Genomic DNA, 15,178 nt, shown 5'->3' with positions numbered 1-15,178 from the left:
GACTCTGGCTGACCTCTGGGCTCTACATCCCATTCCACGTTAGGCAGGCGGTGGGGACGTGCCTGCTGCGGTGGCCTGGTCTGTCTTCTGCGGCGCCAGGTGCTGTGCCCTGGCCTCCAGCAGGTGGCAGCACAGGCCGGGGTTGCAAGGTTGGGCTGAGTCAGCCCGAGGGAGGCAGGGCAGGCGGAGGGCCAAGCTGCCAGGTGGCTGGAGCGAGTGGGAGGGCGCAGCGGCCGTGACTCAGCCATGCTATCTGCAGGGAGTGGCCCTGCCCGGTGCTTTTCCAGGCTGGGCCCTTCCCTGGATGTGAGTCCCCCGGGTGTGGGTTTCTGTGAGCTCAGCAGCCCTCCGCCCCGCAGGCTGTGACTGCAGCATCCTGGGGTCCCGGCGGGACATGCCGTGTGACGAGGAGAGTGGGCGCTGCCTGTGTCTGCCTAACGTGGTGGGCCCCAAGTGTGACCAGTGTGCTCCCAACCACTGGAAGCTGGCCAGCGGCCGGGGCTGCGAACCGTGCGCCTGTGACCTGCGCCACGCACTCAGCCTGCAGTGCAACCAGGTGCGGGAGGGGGTCCCTACCTGCCGGGCCCCATGCCCCATGGGGGAGGCCACCAAATGCCCATCCTCCCTCCGTGTCTCTTGGCCTTCGCCAATGCCCTGTCTGCCACACCTCCTACGGGGCCACTCCAGGCCTTGGCTTGGGAGCTTGTTCTGGGGGGCACACGGGCTTTGTGAGCCTGGATTCTATACACACAGCTCCCAACAGCTGTGCAAGGCGGAGCCCTGAAAGGAAGGGCCCCTGACAGCTCTGTCTGCCACCCAGTTCACAGGGCAGTGCCCCTGCCGGGAAGGGTTCGATGGCCTGACGTGCAGCGCCGCAGCCATTCGCCAGTGTCCAGACCGGACCCACGGAGACGCAGCCACGGGATGCCGAGGTGCGTGGGTGTACCATCCAGGGTGGAGGGGCGCAGGCCAGGCCCATGGGCGTGTGCAGGGCAGGAGGACACCACATGCTGACGTGCACTATGGGACCTGGGTGGCTCCCAGAGTGGACCCCACAGCGTGTCTACAAGACACCTGCCCTGCCCTTCACTTCCCAGAGAAAGGGCATTTTCCAGAAATAGTGGCAGAGAGGGTAAAGCCAGTGCCTGAGGGGGAGCTCCATTTGCCAGGGTTCGGTGTGACCGTGGCCACAACAGCCCATACCCACTGTCGGCCTCAGCTCCGCCCCTGCCTCACCGGTCCTGGAGAGGAGGCAGGTGGGGCTCAGCCCCTGTGCCAGGGTCACCTCGTCCATAAAAATGGGAAAGTGAGAGCTGACCTGAGCCCGCAGTCCTGGGCCGGGGGAGGTGCTGGGTGCTTGCTTGGATGCTGGCTGGGACAGAACCTGCAAGTCACACCCCCTCTTCAGGGCCCCTGTGTCTTCTCATCTCCTCCCTGACCCCTGCCTCTGACTCTCGTCTCACCTGGCCCTAGCCTGTGACTGTGACTTCCGGGGGACCGAGGGCCCAGGCTGTGACAAAGTCTCTGGCCGGTGCCTCTGCCGCCCTGGCTTGACTGGGCGGCGTTGTGACCAGTGCCAGCGAGGCTACTGCGACCGCTACCCGGTGTGCGTGGCCTGCCACCCTTGCTTCCACACCTACGACGCGGACCTCCGGGAGCAGGCCCTGCGCCTGGGCAGACTCCGCAACACCACCGCCGGCCTGGGGTCAAGGCCAGACCTGGAGGACCACGGCCTGGCCTCCCGGATCCTGGACGCCAAGAGCAGGATTGACCAGATCCAAGCGATTCTTGACAACTCCTTGGTCTCACAGCAAGACATGGCCCAGGTGGCCGACGGCATCCTCTCCATCAGGTACCCCTCCCCTCCCACAAGAAAGCGTCAATGCCATATGGGTTCACACTAGGGGTAACTGGTCCGGCCTGGGTTTGACGCAGCCCATTGCGGTTTACAAGGCACTTCCGGTGTGTGCCGTCTCTTCCAACTGTCTCACGGCCCTTGAGGCCGATGTGGTGGGCTGTGTTACTTCAGTTGTGCACAGGAGGAAACAGGCACAGAGGTGGTGCCCATGCTCCGGGCCCAGCCAGCTCTCGGTCAGCTCGGTAGCAGGCATGGAGGGGTGGGCGCTATCGATAGCTGCTAACTTGCTTTCAAGGCCTCCCACCAGCACAGCATCTTACTGAGATTCGGTTCTGGAAGCTTCTCAGATTCACTTGCATTTCCTGAGCGCTGGCTTTCTGATGGTGCAGGGGGCTGTCCAGCTGTGCAATGGGCAGCAGGCAGAGGGCCAGCAGAGAGGAATGGAGATGGAGCCTTTGGGACTCCTGGAGGCGCTGGTTGCTTCTGGGGGTGCTGGCACAGGCACCAGAGCAAGTGTTGGCACGTTCGCTCACTCATTCATTCATTCATTCATTCGCTGCACCTGTTTTTAAAGGATCTTGTAATGAGCCAGCATTGTAGAAGGTGTCAGAGATGTTAACATGGATCTGATATGGCCTCCACCTGGGAGACGCTGAGGTGTAATCAGCGTCCTGTAATGTGACACGTGTCATAGGAGAAACAAAACTCCAGCAGAGGGGTAATCAAGGCCAGCTTCACAGCGGAGGTGCCGGCTGACCTTAGTCCCTCAGGCGTTCAGTTCACTGGAAATGCAGGCATGGAGGGGTGATCCATGCAGGGGCATCCTGTGCTGAGCACACTGGAGAGGGCAGGGGTGAGGTGTGGGAGGAGACCTGTGACTGGTGAGCCGCCCAGGGCTCAGGGAGAGGTCAACGGTAGACCCTGAGCATCCCTCAGGTGGGCACAACAGGGGACGGCGTTGATGGGGTCTGGAGCTTGGTGGGGAGGTGTGGCCTGCAGGAGGGAGATTGGGAGCCAGGGTTGTGCAGGAGCGGCTGAAATCAGCCTGCAGAGAAGAGAGGAGGAAGGGAGAGGCAGGCGACTGCTCCTCTTAGAGACCAGGAGTGGGGAGGGAGCGGCGGGAGGAGGTGGAATAGGAGTACTGCGGGGTCCTGGAGGTCAGGGTGGGTGAGACTGTGGGTTTACGGTCAGGGGGTGGAGGAGGTCGTGCGGGACCCTCAGCCTCTGGCCAGCTGCACCCCCGCGAGTCCGTGGATTCTCTGTCCCGTTGCCTCTGCACCGGGCCTCTGCTTTTCCTGGCTCTGTAACAGTTTCTGCAAAGCGGCTGCTGGTTCTGGGGAGGCAAAACCTCCCTGGCCATGGCAGTGAAAGTTCTCCTCCCACTGCAGGCAGACTCTGCAGGGCCTCCAGCTGGATCTGCCCCTGGCGGAGGAGGTGCTGGCCCTGCCCGGAGACCTGGAGCGTCTAGACAGGAGCTTCCAGCACCTCCTCGTCCTGTATCAGGGCAGGAGGGAGCAGTTTGAAAAACTAAGCAGCGCGGATCCTTCAGGTAAGGCAAGGGGGACCCGGACAGCGCTGTGCCTGGGGGAGCCATGGGCCATGGGCCTCTCCTCCCCCTTTCAGCTTCCCCCCCAGCGGCGGGCCCCCACGTGCAGGTGCAGGGCCAGCCCTACCCCCCTAACTCCCCCTCCCACAGGAGCCTTCCGGATGCTGACTGAAGCCTACGAGCGCTCAGCCCAGGCCGCTCAGCAGGTGTCTGACAGCACCCGCTTGTTGAGCCAACTCAGAGAGAACCGGCGAGAGGCCGAGGGGCTGGAGTGGCAGGCAGGGACTGGAGGGGGTGCCAGCAGCCCCCAGCTCGCGGCCCTGCGCCTGGAGATGGCTGCCTTGCCTGACCTGACACCCACCATCAACAAGGTGACTCGACATGGGAGCCTCTGTCCCATTCGGTTCCCATCAGGGCAAAGTCGCCCCAGTGAGAACCCACACTACTCCTCACCCGTCCTGACCCTTGCACCCCTCACCTTGTACTCAATGGTTGCCAAGGAAACAAGATGTTGGTGCCTTGTTGCCATGGAGATGTCTGGTCTTGTGTTTCCCGCGTGTTTGTTGAGGAGCCTCTTGATGCCCCCATCTCTCCACAGCTCTGTGGTGGCTCCAGGCGGACGGCCTGCACCCCCGGAACATGCCCCGGCGATCTGTGCCCCCGCGACAATGGCACCTCCTGTGGCTCCCACTGCAAAGGTGCCCTCCCCAAGGTGGGCGAGGCCTTGCGGACGGCTGGGCAGGTGGCTGAACAGCTGCGCAGCTTCAATGCCCAGCTCCAGCAGACCAGGCAGATGGTAGGTGCGGCAGAGGCCGGGCAGGCAGGGCTAGGGGGAGGACAGAGGACAGAGCCCTGGGAGGCTGAGAGTTCCCCATTCAGAGCCATGGGGCTGGAGCCCAGAGATGTGGGGCTCACCCTAGACCCCACAGCACGTGTGCGAGAGCGCCTATAGCCGATGTTTTGTGCTTTTTAGAAACCCGTCATCCACATAATTTCTTCTGGGCCACCCCAGGCTGGTTATAAGTGTTCTTGGGTCGTGGGGTGGAGAATGAGCTGCAGATACTTCAGGGGCTACTTCTGCCCCTGCTGACCTGCACCGCGTCTGTGAACAGATCAGGGCAGTGGAGGAAGCCACCTCGCAGGTGCAGTCAGATGTGCAGCGCCTGGAGACCCAGGTGAGCACCAGCCGCTCCCAGATGGAGGAAGACCTCAGACGTACCCGACTCCAGATCCAGCAGGTCCGGGACTTCCTCGCAGGTGAGCCTGGGCCCTCCCCACTTTGCTGCTCTAGCTCTGCCTGCCCCTCAATCCCACATCCAGGTCATCAGCCACCCGCCTCCTTTCCTCACCTCTGCACCTGCCACCACCCTGGCCCAGGTCCCATCACTGGTCAGGAGCATGGCCTTGCCTTCTCTGGCTCCCCCCAACTTTCTTCCTCTCCCTTATGATCCATCCCCATCCTTTCAAAGTCTGTAAATTAGATCACATCCCACTCTTGCCTAGAGTCCTCCAGTGGCTTCCCCTTGTTCTTGGATCAGCTCCCAATCTATCGTGGCCTGCAGAGTCTGGCCTCTGTCTCCTGGCTCTGACCTTGTACTCCTGTCCTCGCTGGCCGTCTTTGGAAACGTGAGCCCCTTGCCTGTTTCCAGGACATTCATTGCTCTTTCTCTGTCTGGGATGCTCTTTCGAGGGCTGATGCTTCTTGTGCTCCGGGCCTTGGCTTGAATATCAGCTCCAGGAGGCCTTTCTTGACCACCCGTGTGTGCGGTGGGCTCTTTCCCCTAGTTCTCCTCCAGTGTCTGCATTGCTCTGCTTAGACTCTCTGATGATCGACTCGGTTTCTCTATAAGTGCAAATATACTGTTTGTTCTCCAGCTAGACGGTAAAGGCCAAGAGGGCTGGGCTGGTGTCTGTCTCACTTGCGGCTGTCTCACCAGCACCTAGCACAGGGCCAGGCCCAGAAAGGCGTCTGACAGTGGTGGATGGAGTAAATGAACCAGGCCCGTCCTTGCTGCCCTGGGGAGTGAGACAGGGCCGTGCACTGGCAAGATCCCTGCACGGGACTCCGGGGCCTGCTGTGACTTCAGCCAGCCTGCTTTCCCCTTTGCCTCATCTTCCACTTGCAAATGGAGATGCTAGTATTTCACAACTTTATTTGGAGGCTCAAATAACTGATGTGAAATGTGGTTTGAAAAATTAAAGGTGCCTCCGGAATATGCGTTGATATTATTAGCTTCCTGGTCCCTGCCAGGGAATTTGCTTGGCTGGGAGCCCAGTTAATATGAGCTCAGGCTTAGTGTCATGGCAGGAGCTCTTCCTGCTACTGTCTTTGCCCCAAGCAGGGCAAAGCTCCCTCCTGAGTGCAGATGGCAGGTCGGGGAGAGGCACAAGGACCCATGGAGGTTTCATGACTTGCTTAAGGCCGTGAGACCCATGCTAGGGGAGAATATGGCTGAGGACACAGGGACGTGGCCAGGGTTTGGGGCTCAGACTCAAAGATGTGGGCACGGTGTTCCTGAGTCAACCCAGTGAGACTGATGGGCACTCATCCTGCCTTAACCTTGGCCAAGGCCCTGGCCTCGGGGGTGGGGGGGTGGTGGAGTTGTTATGAGGTCGCTCCCTCTGTGTGTGGCCAGCCCCCTTCTGTCCTCTCAGTTGTGTTGTGTGTCTTGTCGAGTCCTGAGATGGGTTCAAGGGCAGAGAGAAGGAGCAGGGTCTGAGGGAGGCCCGGCCCCGGGGGGACCCAGGACAGTTCGCACAGCTGCTGCGGCGGTGGGCTGTGGTCTCCGGAGTCCTGGTGCAGGGGGTGCTGGGTGCTGGCTGCTGCTGGGCACAGCATGGGGGCAAGAGCAACCCGGCTCTGGAGGAGACCCTGTCCTCCCCAGGGGTTCAAGTGGAGCTGACACGACGGAGAATTAAGGTTTGTGACGTTCTCACCAAGTGCCAGGTGTGCCTCTGAGTGCTTGTGTGTGTTACATTTTTGAATCCTGATTGCACGAGCCAAGTGCTGCTGTTAATTCCACTTCTGTTTTAAGGAATCTAGGCACAGAGAGCTTAAGCAGCCTGCCTAAGGGCACCAGCTTGGAGGTAGTGTGGCAGGAGTCAAGTCCAGTGGGCTCCCTCAGTTGTCCACACTCCCCCTTTGTGCACTCTGGTGTGGACCCACATGCACACATCCTCTGGGCTCCTCCTCCTTGGAAGTCTTGTCCTCTCTCTGGGTGATCTCTCCTGACCATCCTGCTCATCCTCTAACCATCCTTTCAGGCATCCTGGCCTCCAGGAAGCCCCCCGGGCCTGTCCGGCAGGGGTGGTGGCTGTGCCAGTGGCCACCTTAGCAGCTCTCTTGGGGTTACGCTTCCTGCTGATGAACCTGCCTCTCCCTGCCTCTCTCCATCTCATGCTCCGGGGGCAGGAACCGAGTCTCGCTGGCTTTGCAGTCTCCGCTGCTCCCAAGCTGGGGTCCAGAGCAGTAACCTCCTGCAGAGCCCACCCTGGGACGCAGAAGGCCATGAAGCTGGCGTCAGGCAGCCCCAGTCTGGGCTGCTAAAGGTGCAGAATCCAGGAAGGCCAGAGCTGGAAGGAATGTGCTCACTGGGTGGGGCGGGGCTCTCTGGGGAAGGGCCACTATGCCTCGTTTAGAGAGTGGGACTCTGGGTCACAGTGGGCCTCTGGGTCACGTGAGAGGTCGGGGGGGGGGGCAGAAGGGGTATCTTTGTAGAAGCCTGCAGATGGGAAAGGCTGCGTGCTTCAACTTAGCCCGTCTGCCCCAGGAACAAGCCCAGCTTCCGCCTTCCAGGTGGTGTGGGGAGGGCTGGGGCTGGGACCTGTGCAGCCAGCTGCTGAAGAGTAGGGCTGGCCCTGGGGTGGCAGGAGAGCTAAGGTCCCGGGAGAAACCCTCCAGGTGGAAGCCCCTCTCCCCTCCCCTTCAATACCGGTGAAACTGGCAAACCAAGGAAACCTGTAAAAGCAACCGGGAGCCGGCGCCGTGGCTCACTAGGCTAATCCTCCACCTTGTGGCGCCGGCACACCGGGTTCTAGTCCCTGTCGGGCCGCTGGATTCTGTCCCGGTTGCCCCTCTTCCAGGCCAGCTCTCTGCTGTGGCCAGGGAGTGCAGTGGAGGATGGCCCAAGTACTTGGGCCCTGCACCCCATGGGAGACCAGGAGAAGCACCTGACTCCTGCCTTCGGATCAGCGCAGTGCGCTGGTCGCGGCGGCCATTGGAGGGTGAACCAACGGCAAAGGAAGACCTTTCTCTCTGTCTCTCTCTCTCACTGTCCACTCTGCCTGTCAAAAAAAAAAAAAAAAAAAGAAAAAGGCAACCGGGAGAGGTGGGGAGGAGCTGTTGTCTCTGTAGCTCAGACCTTACTGGCCGACACAGTGTTGGTTTCTGAAAACTTTCGCTGATTGATCGTGTCATGTTCACACCTTCGGGGTGGGGTCGTTATTCCTGTTTTCTAGAGCAGGGAACTGAACTCGAAGATTTGCCTCAGGTTGCTTGGGAGGTAAAGGGGAGCCTGGAATCTGGAGCCCTTTCCATCACTCACTCACCCTGCAAACAGCAAGGGCCTCCGGGTTCCAGGCACTGTGATAGAGTCTGGGGGGACAGCTGAGCACCAAGCCCAGTGCCAGCCCTCCTGGAGCTTGCATAGGGAAGGAGACGTGTGTTCAGACAAGCAGGCTTGGTGCTGGGCAGGCGGGTGGTGCGGGGTGCCAGGGAGCCAGGTCAGGTGGGGCGGAGAATGAAGAGGGCCCACCTGGGGTGGGGGCTGCAGTTGGAGGGCCTCTCCGAGAAGGTGACATTTGGGCAAAGACTTCCTGATCCTTCTCCGCCTTTGCAAGGATGCACACTTGGGCCTGGAGACGGGAGCAGGAAGGGGTCTCACTGCCAGGGAAGCTGCTCTAGCTCCCAGCCGCCCTCCCCAGCTGCGAGCTGATGATGTGTGTGCTGCAGGCATTGTTCGGTACCAGCTGTCTGGCACAGCTCCTCCTCCGGCTTCCTGTGGCGGCAGCAGTTAGTTGACACAGCTGTGCCGTCCCCTCCTCCCTGTGGCAGGGAGCATGGGACAGTTATCCCCCTATCGCACCCCTGGGAAGCTCAGGACAGCAGGCGGGTGCTGGGGCAGGGGTCCAGCAACTTAGGGCCCCAGCGGAACCTCCCCCTGTTTGGGACGGACCCACAGAGGCTCTGGGTCTTTGGGTAGGTGGGTGGGCTTCCCCATTCTCATGAACGGCTCTTGCAGACCCCGACACAGACGCGGCCAGCATCCAGGAGGTCAGCGAGGCCGTGCTGGGCCTGTGGCTGCCCACAGACTCTGCCACTGTGCTGCAGAAGATGCGTGAGATCCAGGCCATCGCGGCCCGGCTCCCCAACGTGGACCTGGTGTTGTCCCAGACCAAGCAGGACATCGCGCGGGCCCGCAGGCTCCAGGCTGAGGCGGAGCAGGCCAGGTGTGGCCCTGGGCCCTGGCTTTCTGCCTGCCTGGGGTTTGGGCTGGCATTTGGTTCCCTAATTCCATGCAGAGGGCTGGGAGACAGGCAGGGGTGGGGCGGGTTGAGTGACATGCAGAGTCCTGTTTAAATCCATCCATACCCCGTCTTCCACTCGCAACTGTGCCAAGGAGCGCCCCGGCACAGTGCTCACACACACTCACCTGGCTGTCTGGTGGGTCCCGGCAGGTAAAGGTGATGCAGCCGGTACTCCCCTCGCATTATTGCTCCCCCGGCTCTTTGTCTCACACTGGTCGCAGGGGTTGAACCCCATGTTTATTCCTTTACTGTCCCCTCATTATTTGTGTCCTTGCCCTCTGCCTCCCCCCACCTCAGGAGCCAAGCCCATGCCGTGGAGGGGCAGGTGGAGGATGTGGTCGGGCACCTGCGGCAGGGCACGGCGGGGCTGCAGGAAGCACAGGTCACCATGCAAGGCACCAGTCGCTCGCTCCGGCTCATCCAGGAGAGGGTTGCCGAGGTGAGGCCTGGAGCTCCCCCCTGCCTCTGTTTGGGGGTGCACAGATGGACTCAGGCACAAGGCACAAAAGATGCCAGAAAGTGTCCTGGGTGGGAACAAACTGGAGGTCTGGGGGAGGATGGCTGTGCACCGCGGTCCTGGCCTTGAGCTTCGGGTTTTCTGGCCTCGTGGCTGGGGTGCAGAAGGCAGGGGTGGACTCTGAGCTGCAGCAGGTGGGGGTCAGCTGAGCTGGGGAAAGAGGAGGCCTGGATGTCAGTGGACAGGAAGGCTTTGAGAGGGGACAGCTGTGATGTCCTGTCCAGAGGGAATTTTCGCCACCTGATGAGTTGGAGGAAAAATGGGGCCGCTGCCTGTGAGACCTACCATCTACCCCCTTCTACCCCATCTACCCCATCTACCCCGTTCTCTCTCCTTCCTCAGGTTCGGCAGGTCTTGGGGCCGGCAGAAAAGCTGGTGACGGGCATGACGGGGCAGCTGGGTGACTTCCAGGCCCGGATACAGGAGCTCCGGCGGCAGGCCCAGCAGCAGCGGGCACAGGCAGCACGGGCCCAGAAGCTTGCGGAGGGCGCCAGCCAGCAGGCGCTGAGTGCCCAAGAGGTACAGAGAAGGCAGAGTTAGCCCGGTGACGCATAGCCAGTGAGGTGGGTCTGGGCAAGCTGAGCAACAGGGGACTTGGCCTTTGATAAGACCCTGCATGGACTCAAGCACTTAAAGTAACAGAACAGTGGGACCTGGGCCAGCACTGTGGCGCAGCAGGTTAACGCCCTGGCCTGAAGTGCCGGCATCCCATATGGGCACTGGTTCTAGTCCCGGCTGCTCCTCTTCCAATCCAGCTCTCTACTGTGGCCTGGGAAAGCAGTGGAAGATAGCCCAAGTCCTTGGGCCCCTGCATGGGAGACCCGGAAGAACAGTGGGGCCCAGCCAGGTGTCTGAACCCACCCCTAGCTGCCTTTGATGCAGCTGGCTCTGGGGGAATGGGCAGTAATCTAGTCCAGTCCCTCTTTGTACAGGTGAGGTAGTGACACGTCCACAAGCCCGAAGCTCGCCTACCAAGCAGGCTTCTTGACACTCAACCCAGAGTTTGCCTTCGGAGTCCCAGGCTGCACAGACACTCTTGGCTTAGCCTGGCTGGGCTCAATCCCCACCAGAATGAGATCAGAAAAGACCAAAGAGCCATTGTCAGTGTCTCAGGTGCACCACCTGCTCTCCACAGGGCCAGAAACATTGGCGCCTACAATCCTGATATAGTAACTGAATTGCCAAGTGCACCATTAACCGTCGGTTCTTGGCCTGGCATTGTGCTGGAAAGAGATGGGAGTGACAGGAGCTGCAGACAGAGTGGGGGAAGCATAGCAGTTTAGGGTTTAGCTTGTGGCTGGGCTTTTTTTTTTTTTTTTTTTTTAATAGGCAAAACGAACTCACTGGGGAATAACAGGAGGCAACTTATCCCTCTGTGTGGAGTGGGTGTTATCGAGTACTTTAGCCATAGGCCTTTAGGACTTTGGATGATGATGGTGGTGACACGGAGACCGTTCTGTCTCTTTCAGGGATTCGAGAGAGTCAGGCAGAAATACGCTGAGCTGAAGGACCGGCTGGGGCAGGCTTCCTTGCTGGGCGAGCAGGGCAACCGGATCCTGAGCGTCAAGACAGAGGCAGAGGAGCTGTTTGGGGAGACCATGGAGATGATGGACAAGATGCGAGGTGAGGGCATAGTTTGGGGTGTGCACTGCTGGGCATCCCTGAAGCTTGGTGCCCACCTGGGCTTCTGAGGCCCCCTGTTGAGGGAACCTGTGGTGCTACAGGAGTGAGATCAATGGGATTTCCTGAACACCCAGGACTCGGGAAGGGGCACTGGGGATGCAAAGATGTTCAAAAGACTTGGTCTGCCTTGGGGAGCCTGCAGTCCAGCGAGACCCTTGTGCCCTTCTGCAGAGCCGAGGGGGGTCTTTGGAGGGGTCCTGGGTTCCCATAGGAAAAGGAAGCAAGGATTTACAGGGAGTGGAGTCCAGCCCTGTGATGTGGCGAGCAGGGCACTGGGCTGGGTACCACAGTCAGAGTTTCTCTGAATTTCAGCCAAAGTGATTGGAGAAAACCTCTTTGGGCCTCCAGAGGCGGCCAGGTGTCTAGGTTGATGACGAACAGATGTGAAGCTGCGGCCACCTACACCTGGTGGGCTGGGCCAGAGGGGTGGACCTGCAGGAAGGAGTCAGTGGCTGGGTCGGCGTTGCCCATTAATGGGTGGAGAGAAGAAACTTGCTTATCAGGTTTGCGGACGACAGATGGTTAGTGTACTGGCTAACGGAACCACTCTGCTAAGTCTGGAAGGATGGGCTGAAGCTAACAGGGTGACATTAGAGACGGAGCAAAGCTAACCTCCCACTCTGCCCTGTTTGGGACTGACTATACCTCTAGGACAGCTCAGGTGAGGTGTGGCTTCTGAGTAGCTAATGGCACTGAAAACGCTAACTGGGAAGTGACAAGCAAATACCAGCTGTTCCTCCCCTGTAAAAGGCCCAAGAGGTTTGAGAAACTGTACGCGTGTTTGGAGCCAGCAGTGTCTTGTCACTGCCACAAGAGCTATTGCACACAGGGTAGCTAAAGTAAGGGGTGCCGTTAAAACTCGGGCCACTGCTGTGGCTCACGCCCACCAACTGGGACAAGCCCGGGTTGTAGGCAGGGTTACCTTCTGTAGCAGGACACTGGGGAGGAGGCTCTGCATTTGGGGGCTGGGAACAGAACAGCAGCCGTTTCACAACCCCTGTGGACCTGAGTGTTTTATCAGCCCGTGGGTCCGCTGCCCACTGGCTGAACGGCAGCTTAGTAATAACACCGCTACAGAATCATCCCAGGGGGATGGTGTTCCTACGCTGGCAACTACATCTTCAGAAGGGAAAGTGACCATGCTGTACCGTCACGGGGAGGGGCACTGGGAGAGAAGGGGAGAGACCCAGGAATTATGTCAGACGAGGACTAGATGGAAGAATAGAGGTGCCCAACCTGGAGGAAAGAAGACCTCAGAAAGCTGCCAGAGTGCTGTATGGGAACAGAGAAGGTGTGTTTGGAGCTCCCCAGGACATCAGCCTGGGACAACGGGGTAGACACGAGATGTGGTCAGATCTTGGCTTCTCAAGAAGACTTTTAGTAACACGGATGCCTGAAGTGAGCGTGAGCTCTGTCCCTATTCCTGGAAGCGTTCACACCCAGGCCGGACGCCAGCTCTCATGAATGTGGGAGAGGGAGTCCTGCCTAGAGGGCCGGGGGCAGGCTGGATGGGGTCACCCGGAGGTGGTGTGCAGATGAGCCGGAGGGGAACACTGGATCGGTCTGCAGTGGCATTTGGGGCAGGGAAGGTGGGGAGGAGTTTGGGTCCCCTGACCAGCAGCTGTCTTGCCAAGGAGCTCACTTGGTGGGCACGGGTGGGGTCGTAGCTGTCCGGCTCTCACAGCAGTGGGTTGCTAAGCCTGGTGTCTGTGGCTGGGACCACTGAGAGAGCCGAAGCAGAGGAGAGGGGCAGGGCAGGTGGCAGCTGGGAGAGGGGCCTCTTGGGTCTGGTGCCTGCTGGGTTTCCCGAAGACTGGGGTAGGAGCAGGAGAGGCAGCCTGGGGCCGGGAAAGAGAAGGCAGGGCCGGGGCAGTCTTTGGGTGTCTCCCCGCTGACACCCCTCCTCTGCGGTTCCATTCAGACATGGAGTCGGAGCTGCTGCAGGGGAGCCAGGCCATCCTGCTGCGCTCTGCGGACCTGACCGGGCTGGAGAAGCGCGTGGAGCAGATCCGTGACCACATCCATGAGCGCGTGCTCTACTACGCCACCTGCAAGTGACGCCCGGGGCTCCTGGGGCGCGGATCGGGCCGGGGTGCTGTCTGGCTCCCGGAGAGGGATGCAGACCACAGCAGGGCCCGGACCACACCTGGCTTGCGGCTGTTGGGTGACCCTAGGCTGCAGCCGAGCCCCAGCTGGTGGGACACCTGCCTTAGAGGGACAGGGGCGGCAGAAGTGGGCTTGCTGCTGTGACCAGCTCTCAGGTCCAGGGGGCTGGGCGGGGCAGTATCTCCACCCTTTGTCCTCTGATGTGGCCGAATGCTGGACCAACACAAAAACATAACAAAAAATCACGTGCAAGTGAAAAGCCCAATAAAAATCTTTGGACAGGAGTCCGAGGCTCGGAGAGGGAAAATGGCTCTGTCTCTTTGTTCCGTGCGTCTCTGCCGCTTGTGTCTGCCTCCTGACTGAGTTCCTGGACGCTCCTGGGCTCAAGCCCATTGGTCACCCTACTCTGCTCCGTCCGGCTGGCTCGGAGCCAGACTGAGGGAGGCTGAGCCCCTCTGCCTCAGGACTTGCAGGATCTGTCCTCAGATCCCAAGCACGATTCTCACCTTCGAACAGCGATCCAACTTCTGATTGGGAGAGTAGGAAACAGAAACCCAGGGAGGGGAGGTGACACAGTCAAAGTCACACAGCCCGCAGAGGCAGGACTAAAGCTAAGCTTCTCTTTGGCTCTGTCTCACCCTCAAAGAGAAGTTGTACGGGTGTGTGTGTGTGTGTGTGTGTGTGGTGGTTGTGGTGGCGGAGGGAAAGGAGCAGATTGGACATTCGTATGCTAACCATGTCCTGGGCATTTTGTCTACATTAACTTCATCATGGCGAATCGGTCTGTGTGTTGACCACTGTGCTGGGCACGTGGTCTACATGACCTCCTGATGTCCATGGTGCCGTTTTTCCCATAGGAGAAGCAAAGAAACCGAGACGCAAAAGGCTTGTTGCCCTGGGCTGTGGCTGAGTGTCTCGCCCAGGGGCAGGCACAGAGCTGGCAGGTTGCACACAGCTGTGGCTCAGAGCCCTGTTGTCCTAACAGAGTCATTGAGAGAAGGGACTCTGGAGCCAGCCTGCCCGGGCTCCAGCAGGGAGCAGGTCGTTGTGGGGCCGTAACTCAGGTCAGCCTACAACACACCGTAGGCTCCTCAGGTCAGCTCCCACGGCTGCTTCCTACCTGATCTGACGCTCGACGCACACCCAGAAGTCCCTGAGCCACTTCTGACTTCGAAAGGAGCAAATGGAGCCTCATAGAGAAAAATATGTCCATTTTATTGCACACAACACTGAGCGTGAAGCTGGAGTGGTGGGAAGGACAGGGACGATGCACCTGAACTCCTGGGAGAGAGGGGGCACCAGAGGCAGCATGAGGAGCCCTGGCCGCAATGCAACAGTCAGCTCCCAGCGCCTGCTTAGCTGGAGGTGCGTGTGGAGGCTGTGTGGCCTGCATGGGAAGTCCTCTCAGTCCCCGCTTGTGAATCTCCCTCTGTTCGCTTCTGTGAGAGTGTGGCGGGAGAGAGGCTGCACGGTGCGCCTGGGAGGAGGCTGGCTGGGGCTCAGCGTGGTGGGCGCCGGCCGAGGGCTAATCCTGGAGTTAAGGATTAACGTTTTGAGAGCTCACAGGCCGAGCGCAGGTTGCTGCCTGGCATTCATGCGGGTGGACAAGCAGCTGCATCAGAAAGCACAGTCTTGGCCCTGGGCGTGGGGGCCGAAGAGGCAAGAGCTGGTGTGTGCAGAGCAGGGGAGTTCCTAGGCGAATGTTCCATATGGCTTTGCTCAGAGAAGGGGCGCAGCTTGGCCAGCCTGTGAAGCTTTTCACAGCAACAAAACAGACCCAGGCGACGGCGATCTAGGGACACTGCACAGAGCCACAGCACTAGGGTGTGGGGGCGTAGAGCAGGCAGGTCGGGAGACCTGGGAGCCAGCCGGTGTGGCTCCTCCTGCCCACAGCGTCAAGGAGCCTCCGCGCCTTGGGGCTCCCTCCCGGCCCCCTGTGAGA

At 60.1% G+C, this 15,178-nt stretch overlaps 1 protein-coding gene across 2 annotated transcripts in view; it reads left to right on the top strand.

Moving 5' to 3' along the window:
- Positions 1–13,543, top strand: part of LAMB3 (laminin subunit beta 3) — a 41,949-nt gene extending 28,406 nt beyond the window's left edge. The window contains exons 13-24 of one of the 2 annotated variants that reach the window (XM_051820353.3): positions 360–556; positions 821–932; positions 1,474–1,852; positions 3,247–3,407; positions 3,555–3,775; positions 4,003–4,200; positions 4,517–4,661; positions 8,645–8,852; positions 9,228–9,369; positions 9,790–9,966; positions 10,917–11,070; positions 13,052–13,543. In XM_051820353.3, the coding sequence (XP_051676313.1) occupies positions 360–556; positions 821–932; positions 1,474–1,852; positions 3,247–3,407; positions 3,555–3,775; positions 4,003–4,200; positions 4,517–4,661; positions 8,645–8,852; positions 9,228–9,369; positions 9,790–9,966; positions 10,917–11,070; positions 13,052–13,188 (2,231 nt within the window). In that variant the 3' untranslated portion in view covers positions 13,189–13,543. 2 annotated transcript variants of the gene reach the window in all.
- The last annotated feature ends 1,635 nt before the right edge of the window (positions 13,544–15,178 follow it).

Source organism: Oryctolagus cuniculus, chromosome 13 (assembly GCF_051225735.1).
Source record: "Oryctolagus cuniculus isolate XC-2025 breed Fujian yellow rabbit chromosome 13, ASM5122573v1, whole genome shotgun sequence".
NCBI lineage: Eukaryota > Metazoa > Chordata > Mammalia > Lagomorpha > Leporidae > Oryctolagus > Oryctolagus cuniculus.
Note: the sequence above shows the minus strand (reverse complement) of the source record. Positions and strands in the feature narration are given on the sequence as shown.